Source organism: Corapipo altera, unplaced genomic scaffold (assembly GCF_003945725.1).
Source record: "Corapipo altera isolate COAL_440 unplaced genomic scaffold, ASM394572v1 0, whole genome shotgun sequence".
Taxonomy (NCBI): Eukaryota; Metazoa; Chordata; class Aves; order Passeriformes; family Pipridae; genus Corapipo; species Corapipo altera.
In genome coordinates, this window is record NW_020884872.1 from 51,432,741 (window position 1) to 51,458,200 (window position 25,460).

The 25,460-nt window shown below is 35.1% G+C and overlaps 1 protein-coding gene across 6 annotated transcripts in view; it reads right to left on the reverse strand.

Annotated features, from left to right (window-relative positions):
* Positions 1–25,460, reverse strand: part of PIBF1 (progesterone immunomodulatory binding factor 1) — a 111,195-nt gene that overhangs the window by 10,236 nt on the left and 75,499 nt on the right. For 5 of the 6 annotated variants that reach the window (XM_027646854.1, XM_027646863.1, XM_027646881.1 and 2 more), the window contains 3 exons: positions 23,967–24,069; positions 20,234–20,364; positions 11,780–11,864 (listed from right to left, as the gene is read on the reverse strand). In XM_027646854.1, the coding sequence (XP_027502655.1) occupies positions 11,780–11,864; positions 20,234–20,364; positions 23,967–24,069 (319 nt within the window). The remainder of the gene's footprint in view (positions 1–11,779; positions 11,865–20,233; positions 20,365–23,966; positions 24,070–25,460) is intronic. The other variant, XM_027646882.1, reaches the window with a different exon arrangement.

Below are 25,460 nucleotides of genomic sequence, written 5' to 3' on the forward strand. Positions count from 1 at the left end.
TTGTTAATAGCACTGGAGTTCACCAGTTAAAACAGAGGTAAACAAATGAAGCTCTCTGTACAGACTGCTGGCATAAACATATTTCTAGAGAACAACAGGCTAGATGACTGAAGTAGAACCAGATTCTACCTTTCAACATACACAATGACTTGTATACAGCACTGTGAAGAAAAAATTTGAGTATGACACTTGAACTTTGGAGTGCACTAGAGAAAAGAGACGTATGTGTCCTTATCAAGGAATGAGACTCTTGAGAAAAAGTCTCCTCTTCAAAACTACTGACAATTCAGACAAAGCATTATTTTAGAACTGTTCTTCGTGGGTTTTATTTCTCCCAGAGACACACTGCAGAAGATTGCCTACAACATGGAATTATGTCTCCCTTTTTTAGCTCAAAATGGAAAAAAGACCAAGACTATTAGCACACATTTAACAACACTGGACAGTAACATGAATGATGACAAAATGTGAAATAGGAGAAAGGCACTACGGAAGTGCCATTTTTATGTGACAGCAAAATAAAGCAAGCAAGTCAGTCCATTCCACTGTTTAAGACTGCAGATGGATTGGATACAGTGGCACAACTGGAGCAAATTCAGGTTCAACAGTGGAACTGTTTGAGCCTGTGCCTATCAGGAGTAGAATGTACATGCACAACAGAGCTCAAAGAAGATTTTAACAACTGTCTATGAAATTAAGAAAACATCACAAGTCATGGTTCAATCCTTCAAATAAGGCAGAGTGTATTTGACATAGTTGCATCCTAATTGCAGCTGTCCTCGAAATATGAGAAGTCAGCAAGAATTCTGGTGTAAGAATTGCACATATGGTCATCTTAGGCACATGGATATACACTGTAAAGCTGGGAACTGGAAGACAGTATGAAATGTCCTGATCAAACAAATGAACCTGATAACTGGGTGGTGGAAAGATGCCAGACCATATGCAGGATGTTGATAGCTTCTCCGCACTACACTTAATTCACAAATTCTCTATATCCCAGTGCATATAAAAACTTAAAATGAACTGACAGATCTCTGACTATATGGATCTACAAACTAGTTGCAGTTTTATAAGGTGAATGCATTAAAACTGTGTCAACAATAAAATGGCCCAGTCATTGCAGTGAACAGCTTCTGTTTTTTTAGATACATAAAAATCTCTGCCTATTTCAGCTGTGTCTTGAATTTGTTCTTAACAGTTAAATCTTCCTAACTTAACAAAACCAGGAAATAATTTGCCTCATAATTCAGAACTTGCATATTAAATTCTTAAGTTTTTTTCACTTTTGTATTGAGAATCAGAAGCATATTTGTAATTGTAACTAATTCCCCCAATATTGTTTTAATCTGAGCTATTGTGACATTCATTTACTCAAATTAAAGTTTAATAAAATGTATGCTTTCTTTAGGAAGTATGTTTACAGGAAATGGATGCTAAAATGATAATATGTCAAAACGCCTTTATTTTCATAAATTATTATGTAGAAGTTACTGTATTTTCTGAGAAGGTAATATTCTAGTTTGGTTCTCCCTATGTCTTTGTTATTTCTTACAGAGTATTTAAATTTACTTTCCACTTGGAAATATTCAAATGCTACCATAAAGTGAATAAAAGTAAAATTTTTACGAAGTTAGATATGCACCAGAATGTGATAGAAATATTCATAGCCAATACAGAAAAAAGGAGTATAACATTGATTAAATGTTAATAAAATCTGAACAATTTCAAATTGATCAACAGCTAACAATTTCTTGTTTAAATGTTTATCACTTTAACTGATTCTGGTTCTCTTAAAAATGTGTAATTTAAAATCCACATGCCAACTCCATCCCATAATCCATACATAAGTTGAATTTTCCCTGTGAAACTTCCTGTTTGGTACACAACTGCTCAGTGTGAATGGAAAGATAATTCTTTCAAAAATACATATGAAAATAGTAACACATTCTGAATAACACAGCTCCAAGAAAAGAATGAATGTATGCGGCCATTAAGTCCTCCCTTTTCCTAAATTCAGCACTATTTGGAATTCATCTTTTATTAAAGCTTGACAGAAACAAAATAAATAACAAAAAATGAGAAATACTGCTTAGGAGAGTATTTTTCTTTGTAAAAGATGAGCCAGGAACTTCTCTACACTCGACTAGCAATGTAAATGTCACTTTGTTTCTCCAAGCTTAAAGCCGAGAATAGCTCCGGGGCTTACTTATGATGCAGAAATGTCCCTGTAATCTACTTAGAAAACATGCAGAACATTAATAGAAACTAGAATCTTGGAACATAAACGTAGCATAAGAAAAATGATAATTACTCTCTGGCTTAACATTTAAAAAGAGCTAAGCATTGTACATCAGCATTTATTTTATATAAAACAAGTTGCAGCACATAGATGAGCAGGAAGTCGTTCACTTTAGAAACACAAATAATTTTGACATTATCGTGTACAATCTTTTTACACAGAGAAGAGGGGGAAGAGGCAGCGATAGAGATTGTTTGATGGCACCTGTTACCAATCACATCTTTTCACTCATATCTTCCAAACCCCTGCAGATACCTCTTCCTTCCCCTCTCCTCCAACAAAAGGTTTTCTCCTTTTATCCACTAAGCTTCCATCCCTGATTTAACACGTACTGCCCTCCCCCTTATGACTCCAAAGCTTTTATGAGCGTCTGAACTTCTCTCTACCTCTGTTTTTTGCAGATGGCAGCTGCTACTCTCCAGGTTCCTAAATCCAACACAATGGCTTTCTGTCCTAGGTTATTCCTAGTCAATCTTCTTCAGCATAACTTAATTACAGCTAAAGATAGTATTAGCCAGACTTTAAAGTATGACTAATAATGAAATGCTGAAAACTCATCTGGAATTCTCAAGGTCATTGCTGAGACAAAATTAAACTTTGGGCACAGAAAACTTAGCAGTGAGGGGCAGGTCTCAAAGGCAATGTGAAAGTAAAAAAGATAAACACAGCAATAAAGGAGTAACTGGTCAAAGTAAAGTAGAGCAGAGATACTTCAAGAGACCTTGCCTCTCCACAAAAGATGAAAAAAAGAATAAAACTATCTGACTTTCATTTCAGTTTTGTGGGCCAGATAAAGGGATAACTATTGAGAAGTACTAGGGTTTTGTGCAGGATACTGACATGAGATGAATGCAATCACTTGAGCCTATTCTAGATTCTCAGACACTGTGAACAATGTCACAGAATTCTGATAATTCACATGGTCATGTTTAAAGTCTAACATTCATAAAGATTTACATAAATCCTTGGAAACCTTAGCCTGATAGTTTATAGAAGCTCTGAAAAAAACTCTTAGGGCTATTAACAAACTATGCATATCCTAACAGGACTAATTATTAGCTATTCCTCCTGTTTGATCATGTGGACTCTCTCCAATCTTAAACACAACTGGAGAATGCATTTGGCAGCTATTTATCAAAAAAACAAAAAAAAGTCAGATTTTCTACATTTTAAAGACAATGAAATAGCTGTTTTCTGTTCTTAATATCTCCTTTCTCTCTCACCTGTTTGGTCTTTTTCTCTGTGCACATCTATTACCTACACAATGTTGCCTTATGTTTATGTCCTTTTCTTGCACCTCACCAGATCTTCTATTTGCTTGGATGAGATAAACTAGACTTTTAATCTCATTCACATGAGACCTCCAGCCTGCTGTGAAGTTTATCTTTCTTTCCCCCCAGAAAATATGATACAAAAAATATAAAATATCCATTCTACAGCTCAAGACATTTTTTTTTAATTTATATTTTAAATTTTTAAGATTTAATTATTCTTAGACTTGCAGGTCTTTGGAAAGTGGCCTTTTTCAGGAGACATGGATTAAAAGTGAATGTAAATTCTCAGAATGAAACAAAGTGAAAATGTAATTTGTTTGTGAAAATACTTCCAAATTGCAATCAGTTCCAATATAAGAAGATGACTTAGAGAAAAGAGTTAATTTGTGTCTAGTTAGGCAAAATAAACATTAAGGAGATTTTCTTTTCAGGCTTTTGAACTTAAATATGTAAGAAACAAAGAATGCCTGTGATTAAGATACTACATTAGGACACATGAACTCTTAACCTCTACCACAAACTGGGGAGATTTGGGCAAAGCACCACTTCTTTTATTTTGATTGTTCCTTCTGCAAAACAGGGATAGTTTTCTGCTCTAAGTTGTGGGTATAATATTTGTGAGATAGGTGTGCAGTTACTGTGGTGAAGGCCAGAGAAATAGTCAGTTATTAAACAGGATTATTTCGACATAATGATAAGAAAGTGTGAAAACCTGGAACGAGGTAGAGTTACAAGGTTGTAGAGGAAAAACATCACATTTACTCATAAATGGTGAGTTACACATCAGATGTGGAAAGTTTCTGACCTGGCAACTGGAAAATAAGTTCAACATAGTAGTCACTTGGGCAATTAGCATTTTAATATTAACCTGGTATTTTTAGCAACAACAGCTCAGTGAGAGTGTTTTATACTTTAATATGTTTTAAATAGAATAGAAGCTTGCAAAGGCTAACCAAAATAAATTTTAACCCAGTCTGTTCAAAGATTCCTACCAATTCACGTACACATATTTAGACAGATTTAACACTCAATTTGAGTGACACGACAATTTACTGACATAAGCTAACTGGCCTTAAGTAAACAAAAAGCAATCAAACCTCATGTGTCTGTAGCCATTTAACTGATTGATATCAAATAGGTTTATTTAAAGTACTAGTACATGTTTTCTACTTTGTTCCCAGCAGACAGCCAGAGCCTGGTTTCTGGTTGCTAACTTCAGCTGAAGAGCTTTGGCGCAGTAACACATGAATGTGTCAATAAGGCAGGTGACTAGTTCAGCAAGTTTACATTCTATCACTTGTATGCACAGCTGCTAGTGCACCATGAGTGCACAGATGTGTAAAGGAGATAAAATATCGGCAGGTTGTCAAATCTTTCTAACCAGTATATAATATTCATGTGCTGATAAATATTAATGTCTGCATAAACAATTGTGTTATAGGAAATTAATGACTACTGTAAACAGTCCTAATTTGCACCATTTATGTCCTAATTTTTAACCTTTTATTTCTTACTACGATAGTTTCACAGTATTAGTTTTACTTTAATAGGTTGAAAATTACCATATTGCAAGACATCAGATACTGGTGATTTCAAGCAGTTAAAAAAAATAGATAATGTCAATTAAGTCCCTTATATTCATACAAATGGAAACTGATCTTAGCACTTGCAGAAACACCTACCAAAGTCTCCTATTGTGGTCTCTTATACCACTATCTCATTTTTTGTTTTCAAGTCTCCTAGAATATTTCTATTTAAAACATAAAAAGAATCCCTCCATTTGTTCTACTTGCTCTGCTTTTCCCCCCCCCCCCCAAACCCCAATTCATTATGAACTCCACATTAAAAATATAAAAGCCAGTTTGTTAATTTTCAAGATTTTAGAAGTCAGTTTCTACACTCTGGACTTTGAATTGGAAAAGCTAAAATAGATTTAATTGTGTACATTATTAGTTTTTTTTACTATGACACATCTGCATCTTAAATATCTGAAGAAATACTACAATGCTATACATCAAAGCATAGCAAATTTATAACCTCTTAAATGTAACCTCAGGAAATTATTACTAAAACTTCTTGCCAAACATCTGAGTGCTGACAGACTGCCCTTCCAAGTTTTCATCTGAAGTTTGAAAGCCAATGGATAAAGTCTAGAATTGCACTTCTGATGTTACAAAATACTAACAACTGCATGGAGCATGAAAGGCAAGATCACAGTGCTCATGGTAAATGTTTCTTTTAGTCAAAGGCTGACTGTTGGAAGGAAAAAAAAATGCAACAAACTAGATAAAAGGAATCATGGATCAAGAGCTTCAGCTATAAAAGATTTAGTGAATTCATCCCACTTAACTTGAGCACTAAACAGAGAACTGTACTTCAGTGCCTTTAAGTTATAGATTCCCATTATGTGCACAACAGGATAAAGTTTGGATGCAGATAAAGGATAGCACAGAGGCTGGTGTGCTATACTCAACAGTTTTGGACACAAAATGCCCTCTTTATCACAGGTAAGTAATACTGACACACAAATATTTTTACTTGCTTTTTTCCTTGCTGGACTCCTTTCCAAAGGTGATTCAAACTGCTAACCTAACAGCCAGCCATTTTGTAGTTTTCTTTTTTTGGCCAGGTTAGGTTTCTGTTCAGTGATTTGAATGGTCCCAGTGCAGCATTAGAGATGTGTCAGAGTTTGTGCAAGAGGAGGAGGTAGGAGGAGAATCAGGAGTAAAGAGGTAAGGCAGTGTTATAGCTATGGGGTCAACTCATGCATAAAGTATAATTTCATCTACATTTATGCTTTTAAGGAACATCCTTCTCTACCTGTGCTTCTCTGACTGTACAAAGACTCTAGGGCAACAAAGTCCAACTCTGGGATAAGAAGTACAGTCAGTTAGTTAGTGGGAAGAATCAAGACTACAACTTAGGGGGGTTTTTTGGTGTGGTTTTGTTATCCTAGTTAGAGGGTCAAAAGTGTAAAGTTCAGCTGATTAAAAAGAGAACACAGACTACAAATAATAATGCTAAAAAAAAATTAATCTGGATTTGAAATACTCTTTTTTAAAAAAAACCCCACACTGTTTACTAGAAGCTTATTAATGGGAGACTCTATTGTTCCTCCAAACAATGCGTTATGTTCTTCTGATGAATCTGGAAAAACAAATAATATCTTGCAAAACATATAAAATATCTAATTCTAAAATCAACTGAAAAATTTGGCTGTACTAACTGTACTTGCTGTCTTGCATGAAGGGACTTACAAATGGCACCAGGATACGGTGTACTCCAGTTCCTTCAGAGATGGCAGTGGCACAGGGAAGGCTTTATTGTGAACCTCTAAGAACATAATCTCAACATGATCCCGGATACTGATCATTCAAGATAATGCCATTGAGCTCCCTCTCAAATAGGAAAGTTTGCATTTATCTATATGAAGAAGATAAGAAATTTTATCCTACCAGCTGGTTCTCAGTGATCTAAATGAAAAGCTGGATTAAAAAGTTTTCCATGTTCATTAAATAATTAATTCAGAAAAAAAGGAAGTAGCAGGACAAGAATATAGCTGAAAAAAATAAAAGCTTCCATTATTCTCCTTCATGGGTGGACACAAACTTTAAAGACTTTGTATAGTGACTAGTTTTCACTTTGATTTCCCACAGCAAAATATAATAATCATCATCAAATTAGATGTCTACATAATTTTAAATAATGAGCTATTTTATTACATTAATATCTAGTGTCATTGTTTTCCTGTAATAAAAGAGCTCATATAAGAGTCCTATATAAATTCTTTCAAGATTCAAAGTTTAACTTTTTTCTTCCAAAATTAAAATCTGTGAAAAGAGAAGTAAGATTAACCATGAATGTAAGTTCTTTTTTTAAAAAGTGTATAAAATGCTATAATTGCCTCCAAAGCAACATTATGAATCCGGCTGATATCACAAAAAGATAGAAATAAAAAACCCCAATCCCTCAAACTCTAACATTGCATTAAAAAGAGTTAATACATTCTGAGACCACACAGGCTGGAATACCTTAAGTCAAAACTGTACACTTATTGAAACATGTTGGGAGAGAGCACTAACATTGTTCTGGCATTTTGCTTGTACTTTTAACATACCTAAACTTCATTTTATGTTAAATATGAATATCTTGGGTTTATCTATTCAAGAATTCTAATGTTCTACTTGCAAACATGAAGGCAACAAGATAATTCCTAACAAGACATGACAGCTTAGTATGTGGAATGACTAAATGAGACTGATAGTAACCATTTTACATGATAGCACGAACACAACACATAAACCCATAATTCATATTTTTTTCCAATTGCATAAATCTGTATTTACAGGCTGCATATCACTTTTATTTAAAAACACACACCTTGTTTAAATGCAGTTAACTCTTTACTAACTCAAGATAAGAAAATTTAACTTTTTTATTATGATGACAAAAAAAATATAATTGAAGACTAACTCACTACAAACCAAGTTGCCCTATCCTGTACAAAGATTTCAAAGCATGAGATAATTGCCTTTTAGAGAAATTCAAAGACTGTAAAACTAATGGAAGAAGTACGTATTAAAAGTAAAAAATAAAAGGCTGCACTAGGAATAAATAGAAACGACAGAATTTAAACATACACACACAAACAAAAAGCTATTTGTTATTTTCACACATTTTCTGGAAGCAATTTTAGCTTATTTTTTTGTTTCTTAGGTGTTATTTTTGTGCATAGTACTGGCATTTTGTAATTTTCTTCTCTCAAATATGAGACTTCTAATGTTTCTTTTTTAGTGTTTATATCCTTTTCTGCATAGGTGTCTTTAAAAACCATTATCACTGTTTGGCAAAACCAGTGTGACTAATGTGGCCTATTTTTAACACATGTAATAAGAAATTTGAGAAAACAGTAATAATTTTGGAAATATTTGCTCAATTCAAACATTCAGGGTATGAGGAACATCAAAGATAAAGTCTGTTTCAGACTCAAGTATTTGCTTTCTTTTTTAATCAAGCCCATATTAGGAAGAGATTACGAGAGTACTTATAGGGACTAATGTTGTTTGGATGTAAACAATGTTGCACACCTCTGAGTTAGAACTTTTACAGCTTTTTTAGAAAACATTACTAAACTTTATAATTTTCTTTATAATTTTCGACTGTTTGTAATAAGCTGCAATGCATGTCAATGACACTACTAAAATGAGGAACCCAAGGCGTAACTACTTTGAGAACATAACTATTTGGCAGCAGCCCTACTTGGGAGAGAAGGACTAGGAACAGGAAACTTTGAAAGAAATTAATTTGAAATCAGTCTGCTAAGAGCCTATCATAGAAAATCCACTACATTCTTATAGAATTATGTTTCCTCACAGTATTTTTCATATAATATGATAGAATATGATAAAGCATGAATATAATAATAAGGCTTAGAAATTATCTAGAAATGTTTAAATCACAAAATGGTTTGGATTGGAAGGGATCATCTAGTTCCAAGCCCCCGGCCATGGGCAAGGACACCTTCCATGAGACCAGAATGCTCAAAGCCCCATCCAACCTGGTGATCACACTTCCAGGGATGGGGCATCCATAACCCCTCTGGGCAAACTGTTCCAGTCCTCACCACCCTCACAGAAATTAATTTCTTCCAGTAACTAATCTAAACCTCCTCTCTTTTAGTTTGAAACCATTCCCCCTTATCCTATCACTACATGCCCTTGTGAAAAATCTCTCTCCATCTTTCTTGCTGGCTGCTTTCAGGTACTGGAATGCCACAATTAGGTCACCCTGAAGCCTTCTCTTTTCCAGGCCGACCAACCCCAATTCTCTCAGCCTTTCCTTATAGGAAAGCTGCTCCAGCCCTCTGGTGTCCTTCCTCTGGACTTGCTCCAACAGGTCAATGTCCTTCCTGTGCTGGGGATCCCAGAACTGGATGCAGTGCTCCAGATGGGGTCTCACCAGAGCACAATAGAGGGGCAGAATCCTCTTCCTCACCCTGCTGGCCACGCTGCTTTTGATGCAGCACAGGACATGGCTGCCTTTCTGGGCTGCGAGCACACACTGCTGGCTCACGTCCAGCCCCTCATCCACCAGCAACCCCAAGTCCTTCTCAGCAGAGCTGCTCTCAATCTGTTCATCCTCCCCAGATTGTACTGATAGCAGGGTTGCCCCAATCCAGCAGCAGTTTCCTTGCACTTCCTCTTGTTAAACCCCATGAGATTCCCATGGGTCCACTTGTTTGTCCAGGTCCCTCTGGATGGCATCCCATCCTTCAGGTGTGTCAGTTGCACCCCTCAGCTTGGTGCTGAGGGTGCACTTGATGTCTCTGTCATTAATGCAAATACTAAATAACACTGGTCCCATTACAGACTCCTTGAGGAACACCACTTGTCACTGATGTCCATCAGGACTCTGAGCTGTTGACCACTACCCTCTGGATGCGACCTTCCAACCAATTCCTTACCCACTTAACAGTCCACCCATCAAATCCATCTCTCATTAGCTTAGAGAGAAGGATGTTGTGGGGGACCATGTCAAAGGCCTTACAGAAGTCCAGATAAATGACATCGGTAGCCCTTCTCATGTCCACTGATGTGGTCACTCCATCACAGAAGGGCACTAGGTTGGTCAGGCAGGACTTGCCCTTGGTGAAGCCATGCCAGCTGTCTCGAATCACCTCCCTATCCTCCACATGCCTTAGCAGAGCTTCTAGGAGGATCTGTTCAAAGATTTTCCCAGGCACGGGGTGAGGCTGACAGTTCGGTAGTTCCCAGGGTCCTCCTGTCTACCCTTTTTAAAGATGGGTACAATCTTTCCCTTTTTCCAGTTGCAGTTACATTAATAGAGATCAGTGCGTTTCACATAAACAAAAAAATAACAAAACCCCCTCCAAAAACCCAAATGAAAAAATTCAACCCAAATCCAATCCAAGCCAAACATCTGCCTTTGTTTCAGCCTTGAATTTAATATTTAAATATGCATGTGGATACAGACATCAGAAATAACAGCTATTGAATGATTACTTCCGATGCACCTGCAGATGTTCCTGCCAGGTCAATGACACCTGCAGTTTGGAGAAGTATGTTCAATTATTCTCTTCTGAAACTTGACTATTTTAATCTCTTATGCATGGAACTTCACATGTACTTCAATCAATTTAGAGAGTTAATGGTAAAAACTGTTCTATGAGGAAATTGTATCAGGCAAACATGCAGTGCAATTCAGAAAAGAAATGACATGATTTAAGAACTTGCTTTCTTTTTACTTTTAGGTGATTGTTTCACATTTGAGTTCTGCACTCAGGGAACAGAATTAGAACAGTCTTCATTTAAGTTGAGACTCAGACTCAGCTGTCAGTAAAATTATTTTGTTTTGGTTCTAAGAAAAAGTAGTTTTTTAAGTGGTCAGGAGAGACAAACTGGTTTGGACCAATTGATGACATGAGTTTTGGTTTACTGAATGGAATGTGGGGAATAGCATGAAAAGTAGATGATGGAGAACAATTTTGAAAGTGCAGTGAGAGGACTTCAAGAGGGGCAGGGATAGTCAGTTTTCTATGAAAATAATGTAATAGAATGAGTGATAATGCAATCTCTGACAGGATAATTTAGGGGAGTTGTAGATTCCTTGAAAGGAATCTCCTTATCTCCTCTCTTACCATGTCAGGTAAGCACATAAAAAATTACCCGGACTCTTGTCTGAATGAAATCTGTGTAACTACTGTCCTGTTTCCTCTCCCCAACCCCTGTTTTGGACTTGAAAAGAAATTCAAATTAATGTATTGGAAATGAACTGCACAATGTTTTGGTCCAGGTTTTGGTTGCAAGGATCGGGGAGCACAAAGAGATCCTGGGGCATATTGTGGCACACACAGGCCTTGCAGATTACAAGTGTATCAATTTCATCATCTTTATCTAGATACCTGTTAAATGCTTGAAAATTCTAAACATGTTGCAGTGCATGTCTGTTGGATACAAAAGAAAAAAAAGGACAGAGGCTAAATCATCAGAGAGAATTTAGCAACTGAGAGTACAACTGAGACCCTCTCCAGTACTTGACAGACACAATCACCTGTGTTTCTAAAAACGACACAGACAAAAAAGCCCCAAAAATCAAACCAAAGGATCCGATTTTTTCTCCATGGTTTAAGGCCCAGGAGAGAAAAAGTGCACTTATGGTAGTAATGCTAAAAGATGAAGATTACCTCATGGTCATTTAGAAGTCTCTCCAAATCTGCTGCCATTTGATTCTTGACACGCAGCAAAGCTGTCTTTTCTTTATTTAAAAGACTGGTAAAAAGAGGATAGGAAATGCAGTAATAGCAACAGATAATCTCTTTTAATCTCGTATTCTGGCTGAAACATGCATTTTCTAAAGCTAAATACTGGCAACAATAAAAGTCTGCTTGAGTAATTGTATCTAATGATCCTTTTCTATATTCAAGCACTGAAATTTTTATAAATGGGCCTGAATGTACTGATATACACAAAATCTTATTTTAGTCAAACAGAAAAAACTATTCAAAGCCTTCATAAAATGTTTTGGTTTGTTTTTTTCTCTGAAGGGTAATTTAATTATCAGAATATTCTATAATTATCTCTTGGTTTCTTCAAGGGAAAATGAGCTTATTTTATAAGCAAAGTAAGGCTCCTTATATCTACACTTCTATATCAAAATGTGGATTTCTTTGTTGTATTCATCACTAGTAGCAAAACACACTGTTCTCGGTATCACCTCTTTTTATACTACTGTATTTAGAATTCTGAAAATAGCAAACTGAAGGAAGAATAACATCCAGCTCTCCCTCTTTTAGCTGTGTAGTTTCTGTGAAAATTGTAAATGTATTTTTATTATTTTTTATTCCAGGATAATGCATGGGATCAAATTTGTCCTATGAACCAAGTATGAAAACTGTTTTAGCATGAAGGCATGCTTTATTAGCACAATGTCAAGTTTAACTCTAATTGTTCTTTTGTTTTGTACTTATAGAATATGAACCTTTAAACTGTTTAGCATACATATCATGATTCCAGGCAGCAGTTCTGTTATAATTAAATGTATTTTCACACTTATCCCCAACATAAGTTTCTAACAATAAACTTCAGACTAATGCATGCATCTAGTTTGTTGAAATAGCCACAGAGATTTTCTTGGAAGACCAATGTTATATATGCCATGAGCATGACTTAAATAAATACGTTGTACAATATAAACTGTAGCATAAATCAAGAATTATGAAAAATGCAATTCTGCATATGGAGTGCAAATATGTAATACTGAATACAGGTCAGGAGTTCAAAAGCAAATGTATTAAAATTTTATAAATGGAATGGAGCAATTACACATGTTGTAAACAGAGATTATTTAATATTTCCAGTATTTGATCCAGAAATGATCAACATAATAAATCAATCTTTAATTGGCCATGTATCATCCGCTTGTTTCAAATAAGGAACATCCTCCTTTGCCCCAGAGATTTTCTGGCAGTTCCTTGCAAGCCCTGTATTGTAAATTATGAGTGTCAATTCCTTCTAGGCATTCATTAATTCTCAGAAAAAAAATGTATGCTTTTGCCAAATTGCTAAGCTGTTTCAGTTATTTAAAAGGAAAGCAGTAACATTTATGAAAAGCTATAAAGATATTTTAATATTTTCAAGTGGGTTTTTTTCTGTCACATTTTTAATCACGATGAAATTGCTGTACTATTTTTTTCCTGAGTTTGTGTGTTGTAATTTATTGGTATGTCACTTTGTCGTGGATTTCTGTATTTCCTAAGAACACAAACTAATCCTTCAAGAGGCTGGCAAACTTATTAGAGAAGCAATAATAAAAGTTTCTCAATGACTTAGGTAGTGTACTGAATAAGCATAAACATCACTGTTTATGACTTAACCAGAAGTTCATGTTCAGGTTTGATTTCATCTACAGAACAGAACCTATTCTACTTATACCTTCTGAAACTATATGACATGATTGATCCATGTGAAGCAGTTCTAAATGTCTTTGTTTATAGTCAAATATAGGACATAGACTCTATAACATTCACTTGATGTGTTTTCTGTCATACATACTAATATATAATTACCAAAGCATGTGCAGACTTTAGATTTAGTAGTTTTGCAATACTTATGCTTTTTCATCATTGCAGATAGAAGGGAATAAATCCTGTACTTGTGAAAGAATACTGCTAGAGAGGCATATATACATGTAACAGAGCAGTAGACAGAATGATAATATATTCACACCTGTAATGACTATGTAAAGCAGAAATACCTTCAAAAGTTCTGTTTTGGGAAGAAGACTGACCATTTCAGTCACTGAAATGTTCTGAACCAGTGTCTTGGATATCAGCAAAGAGGTTCTAGCTTTAAACTACCTTAGACTTTCATCAAAGAGTAGTTTAACCTGATCCAGTTTTAACTGGCAGTGCAACAAATCAGAGAGCAGCTTTACAATTACTTTCAGATGACCTAAGTGAAAACTGTTGCTGAAAGATAATCCTTCCCTTACCACATTCTGGTAATCTGCTCTTCATGTTGGTACTGCAAAATTTGTGACTATGTTAAGTAGGCCCTTTCACTGATCTGGATGGAAGCTGGAGTCTTTTTAAAGGGTATTTTTCACATGGATCACCAAAACAACTGGATTTACCATGTACAGTGGAGACCCACAGCTGAAGGCAAGGATGAGAGTGCTCCATTCGGTGACGGAGGGCCTTAACTGCCTTGCTGTGATTCTGAAACCACAATCTATGAGTCTAGACAAACCAGCTTCTCACACTGCAGCTCAAGAGTTATAACTTTGATCTGAAGAGACAGGATCTTCTTGACCAAGCGTAGACCACGCTGTGTTCCACGGTCCTGGTCACTGATTGCCTCACTCTGCGTGTGGAGAAGTTGCCCTTTGTGAGATGTGGGGGCTATAACTGTAGCCCCAAAAGTACAGGTTGGAGCACCAACTGAAAAGCAGTGCAGCTCCTGCATTTTCTATGTGCTTTTCTAGAAGAAACTGTAATGTCTGGGAGAATATTCAGTTTCATTCCATCATGCTTTTAAAGCTTAGCCAGGTATGAATCCAGGTACCAGGAATGCAGGACTTACCACAAAATACTTGTCATATACATACACATTGCTCATAGCAACCACTGGCTTGTTTTGTTTTCTTCACTCAGGATCTAAAGCAAAAGTAGCCTGGATTTTACAAGTAAGACATTTTTAGGTTACATAATTTTTCTAGAGAATGGATACTAACATTTCCCAGTTTCAGACTACCCTTTTCAATTTGGGCAATTAAGTCATGTTAATGCATAAGTTTAAATATACTAGCTACTATCCTGTTAAGAAGCTTCTATTATTAGATATTCTGAATAGTGAACAGACTAAATAAACATGGTTTAATACATCACTGGGTTTTATTATTACTTCTATTCAGTTCAAAAAAAAAGCAGGTTTCTTTTTCACTGAACTGTGTACTCCAAATGCTGTAAGAAATAAGGATTGTGCCTTTCTGTTCATTTCTGCTTACAGCATGAAGTTGAATAGCCCAATCTCGAATTATTTTTTTGCATTTTATATTCAGATACAAATATTACCATCGAAAAAATCAAACACAAATAGTATATGTAAAGGTTTTGTATATGAAATGGAATATATAATATAGCCATATAGTGAAGCTACCCCTTCTCTGCCAATTACAGATGAATAGTTTGGAGCAGATGGTTAATTATTAATCTAAGTCAAATTTCGTTTTTAAGTCACATAGTTAGAAAGCGAGGTATAAAAAGTTTTGCAAATAAAAGTTCTTTAGAAGAAAGAATACATGACGAATTAGTGCTCTCTCATTGTGCAGGCAAATGACCACAGCTCAGATTTTAAAATGGATTTAGGAGAGTATTGCTTAATGATTTTAATTGGAATGCTTCAGGAGGGTTAAAAAATTTTATTAAAAAAAATATCCATGAAGTGTCCAAATTGAAACTACTTTTCCAAATTGAAAAAAAAAAAAATCCAAACAATTTTTTAAAAGTAGTATTACAGGTCAGAAAATGTAGAGAAAATTCTGTATTTCTATAAATTTTGCTTGGACCATTTCTCAGGTAAACTGAAGTAGCATTGGAATAAATGATACATATTTCGCAGAATGGTAATATTCTTATAAAAAGCTCATTGCCGCTCTGTGATGGGAAAAACTTATCTAACACTGTATGCCAAGTTTTATGTTTGGATGGCAATTAGAGAACCCAAAATGTTTAGGTAAGGAACATTTCAGTACAAAGCTTCTTAGTGAGCAAAATCCTTATGTGTCTTCTAGATTTGCCACACAGTTAAGGCTTTTGAGGAGTGCTTTTGGGTAAGTGAACCTCTTTTAAAACCAGCCACTGGTACTGAGAAATTTAAGTAACTGCATTTAAAATAAATATCCTCTCTTTATGAGTGAAGTCCTGTTTAATGTCTCCAGTTATTTATAAACCTAGATGTTTTTAGCAGAAAATTATGTACTAAAACTACAATTACTTCACTATACACATAAGAATGAAATTCAGAGATTTGTTTTCCCACAGCATGACAGTTACAAGCATTTCTTTTCAAAAGGAATGCCAAATGTGTTATTTTCGTTTCTGACTAAAGAACTGTATGCTAGAGAGATTTCTTCATAGTAGCAAGGAGTCATCCTCACACATAGCACTACTCTTATTAAACAGTGCTATTTACTTTCATTAATGAGAGTGCTATGTGGTCTAACACAAATAAGAAGTTACTTAACAGAATATTTTGAGACATGTGGACCACCTATAAATTTACCCTGCAGATGCTCTGTCACTCAATACCAGAGGTTTTGTATCTGAAACATATATGCAGGTGCATTGGTTCAGTGCACAAGTGTTCTGCTTCCAGAGCCATTGAGTTCTCTTCGAGGCCAAGTGCCAGCACAGCCCATGGCCTGTCTGGGAGAATTCTAAGGGTATGGGAATGACAGTGGAAGTGAACATTAGGTGTGGGCAACACCTAAGAGAGCTTCCATTACCCCTAAACAACCTCTCCTTTTGTCTTTGAGTGGTAATAAACTTCACACAGAATCTAAGCAGTGACATCACCACACCTTTAATAATCTGGCAATGGGTTCCTAAGTTGTTCATGCAAATAACTAACAGCTATGACAGTTGCTCAGCTAAGCACTTACCCCAGCCACAACAGCTCTTGCAGCTCCTAGTGAAGGTACGGCTAAAGACCCACAGAGCTGTGTGAAAGATGTCCAGAACAGACACACTTCTCAGCAAGCCACTAAAGAATCTCCAGGTCTGGTAGAGTATAGTACTTTAAGAGATTATTTCTGTCTGGTAAGTATTTTGACTACTCCTTTCCTTTCAGTGAGAAGTTGGATGGGGCTTTGGGCAACCTGGTCTAAGTGGAAGATGTCCTTACCCATGGCAGAGGGGTGGAACTAGATGATCTTCAGAGGTCCCTTCCAATCCACACCATTCTGTGATTCAGTTTGACAGCTATTGACACAAGTAATCTTGTGCATTATTTGAACAGTCCTTCCAAGTGAGGAAGACATTTGGATATGGAGGGTCTCAAAGACAGCCTTAGCTCTAGAGGTAATGATACTTAATGATGAAGGCACGTAAGCTGCTCCAGTGGAAGTGAACTTTGAAGACCATGTTGAAAGGAAACTTAGATGGATCTGCAGGACTTCTCAAAAATATTATATCAAAATGGTCTGCCTGAATCTGTCCCATTCCTGTTGCAGAAATAACTGCTGTCAGAAATGACACTTTAATAGAATTATGAGTGTGGAGAATCCTGAACACATCTGTTGCCTGTAAAGGGACTTTAGGCCATTTTGTGAAAAATTGGTAATGATATGGTCCAAGAACATCCAAAATGAGATTTCAGTCATGGATGGCCCAAGAACATCCAAAATGAGATTTCAGTCATAGATAGCCTTCCTCATAATTGCCTTCCTCTTGAGCTGATTTCAACAGGACGGTCTATTTCATCATAGAATCAAGCTCACATCCAGTAGCAACCAACAAACTTCTCAAAAGACATGGAAATACAAATTATTGCAGGTTGCAAGAAAGTACTGACTCATCATCCTTGGAAATCTGCTGGAACCTAATCACCCTAGGAGTATGTTCTAAAAAGATTATTGGCCGTGATCACTGTGTACAGAAGCCAATTATGGATTAAGACTAAAAAAGTAAATTCACTTGCAAATTAGTCCTTGCTGATCCCTCCACACTCAAGTGAGACGTGATACAGAACACTGGCACTGATAACACAGCTATGACTCCTCTGCTTAGGGAATCCATGATTTACATAATGCAGAACCATCTTTCTTGATGAGCAGATGACATAAAAACACAACACGAAAAGAACATTTCTCCACCACAGATTCTGCACACATAAAGGAAGGAAAATCATGATCAAGCATAGGGCAGCTGTAAGGGTAAAACTAAGTATTCGGTCTTGATTATGAGGGTGCAGGTATATTGATATTATTGATTTATCTAGAGTCTGGTACTCAAATATAAGATTTAAAAAAATATATTAAAAAAAATCACTGGTATTTTTAAAAATCAGTTTGAAAACAAGAATTCAAACACTTTTCCTGTTAGCTGGTACTTGTGAAATTGCTTTTTAGAAATACAACTAATGCATTTATTGTATTTAAAATTAAAACAAAACCCATACTTTGTGTAACTGTAGCACAAATTAAACCTCAACTTAGAGAGGTTTCTGCAGAATTGCAGTATAAACTATTAATTATAGGTAATGGTTGAAAGAACAATTTTTTTTAAATGGTCTTACAAATATTAAAATTTTCCCTCAGCTCTGAGATACAAAGAAACCAGGCTTCATAAACCATGTTTAGTGTTTTCACTAATGCTTTTCTAATAACACCAACATTATCTGCAGAATTTAGGGCTCTCCTTGAGGAGCATTAATTCTCTGAACTCATCCTCTCAAAAATATTCCACACACAAAGCAACAAAATGCTGTTTAATAAACTAAGAGGGTTAGGAATAGTGGGCTAAATCTTTTGATCCAGCACAGCTTCACGTGGCATATATTTGCTAGGGATTATCATTAATTTACTTAAATCCCATTCTGATTCAGTTCTGGAATAGTTGGGAGTTAGACTCGGCCACAAAGTAATCTGAAATCACCTAAAGGATATTTTAATTTAAAACTGTCATCAGTTTCCAATCTGCAATCCAGCAGATTCCAAAGGGTTATCCTCATGACAAAAGATTGCTTGAATGTAATGGTTCCCTGGTTAGAAATCTCTTCCTTTAACATTCCTCTCACTTATGGGAAAGCAAAGGACCAATTACCAATTTATACCAGATTATAATTTCTCTTGTGTGCCGGGGAATACCAGCAATTTAGGACCTTTGTTTTAAATGTGGAGTTATGAATAGCAAAATTAGAGACTACAAATTGTACCAAAAGCCCTGAGATATTAGACTGTTTCCAAGAATTTCACTGGCCTATGAAACAAGGCAAACTAGGGGAATAATAGCTGTTTTTAGTTTACGAGGAATATTGGAAACTAGAGGAAAAAAAACTTCTTACCAAAATATTTGATGTACAAAGTGTTACTTTTTTTTGCTACAATATTTTTTTGTCAGACCACACTTTCCTTTACAGGAACAGAGACCAGTGGTGAGCACACCCCAGCTCCCCACAGTAGAATACTGTTGGTATGTTTACCATGAATGGTCACACTGTGAGGAAGATCCATTTTCTTCCTTAACCTGAGGTACTTTAAGACGAAAAAAGTTCCCTTTACAGTTAATGGAGAGTAACAGGCATCTCTAGGAAATGACTCACTCCATCCAAAATCTGAATTGCTTTTTGGAGATGTCACTTCCACCATGAATTACTAAGGAAAGTTGACCTCAATCCCTAATTTAGGTACCTTAATTTGTAGGCTAAATTTAGGACGAATACCTGGGCATTGAGATTATTTGCAATGAGCCACTGCAAACTCCAGAAAATCAATGTTAATAATGCATTCAAGTTCTTACATATTTTAAAACATGAAACATACACTTTCAGAAATGACCTCATCTATTTACTTCCTTTCTTTTCTAGCTTTTGAGAGACTTTTGGACTACTATGTGAATAATGAAAGACATTTTCCTATTACCATCATCTAAAACTGTATGATGCTGGGAAGTTGGTCAGTGGTCAGAGAGTTCTGACAGACAAATGTAACAGCAAATCAGAGAGCCTCCACTAGAGAATAAGCTCTACTTATGCCTAAAATAACCTTTGCTGGTGGACTAGTCTATTATTTTTCTCTGATTATATTTCTTTATTTTTTACTTTTGTACATCTGGTGTGTCATTCTTTCCTTTTAATCTCCTGAATTTTCCTCTGCTTCATGGGAGCTCTTCTCAACTCCAAATTCACTTTAAACCTGACTGTCATAGCTGCGTTTCCAAACGTAAAGCCCCTTTTTCTGACATTATGAGTGAAATCACAGATACTGAGTTCCAGCATAAAGACTGGAGTTCATCAATGATGAAGTGTTAACATCTCCCACTTTGTGGCCGACTGCAACATTTTTTCTTAATGATAAACACATAAGTAATTTCACTTTCAGTACAAGAGAAAGTGAAAATAGAAATAGTGATTTTAATTACCTGACATCTTTTTCAAGTTGTGTAATATGTTCTTTCTGTAGAGTTATTTGAGAATCTCTCTGTTGCACAGTTTCAATGAGATATTTGTACGGCTGTTGTGCTTGGTTCAACAAAGAATTTGCTCTGTCAAGCTGCCAAAAAAAAAGGTATTACTACTAAAAATTTTATAATTTATAAAGTACAATTACTTGATTATTATTGAATTACTATTAGCTATTCTTGATTTTTACCAGTTGCATAATAATATACATCCCAAACAAAAAAAAAGGGGAAACAAACCACCTTTAAATTAATAAGTAGTATATTATCCTCCCCATTTTCTGTTCTGATTATATGTTATTTTCACTGCAATCATGCTACTCTCTACACTTTCCTAATCTACATTTTCAAGAGTTTTAATGTAACAGCTTCCATTGATTAAAAAAAAATAAGTACAGTCAATACCTCTGTTTGTGGTGTTATTGACTGGTGACTTTTTAAAAACAGTATACTATTACAACGGAATTTTCAGCTCAGAAATTGAATCTAGATAAAAGTACAGTCCAAATGGAAAAAAAAACCCCTTTCTTCTAATCCATTACTCGATATGAACAGCAAAATCCAACAAGATGCTTATAAGACTAGTATAAAGTAACTGTCATTCCCATAAGTAGGAAATAAACCTTTCTAACCTTGTTCCCTGAACAAATTAGGATCACTAAGTTTAAAAGTCTTGCATGATATGGTCTGCATCTTGAGCAATATAACAAGATCATTCACTAAATTACGTACACAATTAAGATCACACAACAAAATTTAGTAGTTTCAGCAGCTGGAGTACACATAAGTCATGAAAAAATACAATGTCACAGTGAAGGTTCAAAAAAGGCATTCAGTGGCAAGCCCACTACTCAGCTAAATAATTTCTTCATTCAGAGTACCATTTTTTCTGTATACTGACTTGCTAGTTGCTTTTTAAGTTACCCAAAGACCATATTAGCCTTCCAGACAAAAGGGACTCCATGTATCAGTTGTGGCACTGCTATTCAAATCTCTGCAAAGTGAATTAATTCCAAAATTTAGATTGGACTCTAGATGTAGTACTTACAGATCACTACTTTGCAGAAGCTGATATATAGGCTTCCACTTAAACTGAGAGTAACAAAGTGAGTTGCAGAGGCAATAAATGGATTATCACTAGCTGAGGATATTTCTTGGATCAGGTCATGAGAATTCCTTTATTCTGTTTGTCCTAGGCATGGTCAACAAACCTTCTCTAGTAGAAAGAAATTCTCAATACCTACTTTAACACTGCAGGTCACTGCTACACAAAGCATCAGAAACAGGACTTTAAGGAAAAATTCTTTTCTAATGCTGTATCACACTGTCAAAATAGATAGGATCCTGCAGTTAAGTGAAACCTGACAAACCATAATAGGACTAAGAGAAGATTGACTCAGTAGCTGAGATTTTTCATAGGGTTCCAACTTTGAAGTAAGTGCAGTATATCAGACTTCCTTAAAATGAATGAAATTATGGAGAAGTCAGTATTTTCTTCTTGGTAATGCTGAACCTTCCCAGAGGATCAATATGATTTCTTTCTGTAAAGCTCAATAGCAAGGACAGACCAAAAGAAGAGTCTTAGAGCATCCATTTTAGTTATTGAATTATTTTTCTTTTCCACCCTCCTTTAAAAAGCTAACAAAACCCAGTTTTATCTTAAATACTGCACGGAAATAGCAGTATTTAATGCAAATTCAAAACTAAGAGCTGATATAATCACTTTTGCCTCAACTTTTTATCCATTTTCTAGATTTCTTCTAAATGACTGAACAAACTGTCAGTCAAAAGAATAATAATGGGCTCCCTAAGCATACTGTAGTTTACAGGATCTCTCTTTTGTTCTTAAAAAAAATAAAAATCAAGAAAGTTACAACAGGTTGGAGTAAAAATCTATCTTGGCTCAGGGAATGATTTAAAGACAGCAACACAAGTTTAAGAACTTTAAGTATATAAAAAAAGATAATAGATAGCAAACAGCATAAAATATGAAATGCAGGAAATTTACCACAGGAGCTACAACTTCAAGGGGGAAGTTGATACCAGCAGACAAAAAATGGGAGCAAATAAATTCTAGAAACAGTATAACCCAATATGGCAGAGATACAGTAAAACTGTATATAATGCTGATGAAAACACAGAAGTTTTTGATAAATTTTTTGCCATCTGTTTGAAAACAAGTCAGATGATCAGTTTGTGTAACATGAGAACAATGGACTACTTTCCACTCCACTATGTTCACAAGTGTGAACTCCTTGTGCACATACTGAAGGATGGCAAGCAGTATGGCATAAATAATTATTACCAAACAAATTACCTATAATCATATGCAAAATTAAAAAAAGGAAGAAATAAATCTGCTGAAGTGTTCAGTCCTGAATGCCAGACGTGAGTTTAACTGAAAGTAGGTCTTAAAAGATTTTATTTACACATAAGAGTTTGATGTTAGTAGACTGCACACTAGCTATCTGTAAAACATTTAACTTTGTACTGGATTACATTCAGATCTAAACTATAAAATTAAATGATAAAAATCAAGAATTTAATGGTAGAATAAAAATGAGGTGAAGATGTTCTAGTGGAATTTTGCCAGAATTTGAACTAAGGTCACTGGTAGTCAATCTTTCATCAGTGATCTAGAAGCAAGTATAAAACTAATGTGGGTAAGAAACGTATTGAAGTGAAAACCAGAAAGATTAAAGATAAAGAACAGTGATAGGGAAGAATACCAAGCAATAGATTCACCAATTTCCTGATGTCTGCAAGTAAAGATTTGAAAGAATATGTTTCAGTCAAATACAAATTACTATGATATACTTAAGAAGAATACATAACAAATTATAGTATTTGTTAAAAAAAAAAAAGACTTCACTGTTCATGTATCTTTCATTAAAATACTATATATAATCATATATATACATATGAAGTACATAAAATTCATAACTTAAAAATATGTAGAAAATTCAAATATTTGCCCAGTGGAGTATTTGGGTGTAGTAATCCTAATTTATAACTACCATGGCTTTAAAAATCAAACTGTTAAATCACATTCCTGAAATTGTAAGCCTAGAAATTCCATAGTGGCAATATATAGTAGAAAACATAGTTGTTCTTTGGTTCCTAAGAGAAAGTTAAAAGACAGTCCTAAAAATACTTCATAAAATTAGTTTGTCCTAATTCTGGGACATTTCAAGCTAAGTTTTGTTTAGTGTTTGTTCTCCAAGTTGAACTAATATGTAATTTCAGGTATTATATACAGAATTTTAAAAGACCATTAAATTAAATTCATTGTAACAAAAACTGACTCAAAAACTGAACAATTGTAGAAAAGGATTTACAGAAATGTCTTAGAAAGTGATTTAAGAGAAAAGCTGTATAAAAAGCAACAATGTATTCATTGAACAATTAAGTATCAAACAGAATAAACTAGTCTGGTTAGCTGGTCTTCTGTTCAGAAATCAAAATGCTTTCTGTCTGCCTCACATTCTTGTTTAGCCTCTAAAATAATCCCTCTTTCAATATTAGTTTCAAAACACAATAAAAACGTCTTTGAAAACTTTTATCATAGAGTTTTGGTTAATTATGAGGCCATTTTTTCACATCAAATAGATAATAAACATTTCTTTTTATGAACAGCTGTTCTGCAATGTTTAGAGTTTCTACTGATTTGAATTTTTGTGTAGCAGTAATTTACCTCTTGTGAAATCTGTGTTACTTGGTCCTTCTGATGTTCCAGATCTTTTACAAGCAATGAGTTTTGCTTTTCTAGTTGCAGTAATCTTCTTGCCAAGTGAACACTGTACCAATAAAAATCAAGCTCAAATTGAACTTTTTCCAACTTAGGTCTATTTTCCAAAACAGGCAAAAGAAATTCTCACATCATATTGCAGAACTTGATTGCCTTTATTTCTCACCAATGCTTAAATACTAATATATATCAACTACATAGTTAAACATGTTGCATGGTCAAATTTAGAAAAACAATGAAAATATTACAAAATTTAAAAGCAGTGAAATAGCATTCCCACAGTTATGCCAATTGTAGTATTTTATACAAAGTAATTACCTATATAATTTTTCCAGTACTATACAGTTGCAGCAATACTGTCAAAATGCTTCATCTAATTATGAGTATTTACTTTTTAGCAACTTCACAGAATCACTGTAACAGGCTTCTCCTTAAATAACAGTTTAAAAAAACACACATCAATATACATTTCATAGTGGAACACTGAAAAATGTAGTATCTAATCATTTTCAAAACAGAAGCAAAATTGTTTTGTCTGACATTTAATATGCTAAATAATTAAACGTTATTGCCACTTTTTTAAAATAAACACTTACATGCAGTCGCAAATTACCTTGAAGAGAAAGGATTATTGGGACACTTAACAACCTAGTTAAAAATAAGATCCTCAATCTCTTGCACACTTCATGTCCAAAATCAAGAGTTTATCATCAATTTAACAGCACAGATCCATAGGCAGATTCAATGCAATTGCAGAGCCTACTTCCAGACATCTAACCTAGTCTTCCAAACTATTATTAATCACAGTATCACAGAAGGACATGGAAGGGACCACAGTGGGTCATTTGGTCCAACCTCCCCGCTCAAGCAGGGTCATCCCAGAGCACATTGTATGGGATTGCATCCAGAGGGTTCTTGAATAACTCTACAACCAGTTCTTGACAATAATACAGAATCTATGAGGGGATAACTGGTCTAAAGCAGACTGATAGGGAGATTATATTTACCCTTAAGCTGAGGTTTACACTGTGTAAAGCTAGTTGAGTGTACAAAGTTTCTCTGAAAATTTGAGCATTTGTAACTTCCACCTCCTCCTCAGTAAAATGGAATACACTTTTAGATTTGGAAGAAGTCTTAATATTTTTCATCTGCGTTATAAACCTACCCTTTCATGTAGAAATCTTTTACTTTTGCCTATTGTGAGAGGAATTACCTGCAATTTTCAATAGCTTTTACCATGACGTTGGTTCTCTCAGTTCCTCCTACAAGGAGCATTAGGCTGTGTAAACAGTAACTGAGAAAAACAGAAGTTAATTCTCCTAACTAGTTATTTAGATTTTTGTTTAGGAGATATGAGATATGTGTGAAGTTCTCATCTAGCACAAAGGAGAAATGAACCACTTTTTTGACTGGTAGCTATTAGAGTGTAAGGGAAAACTT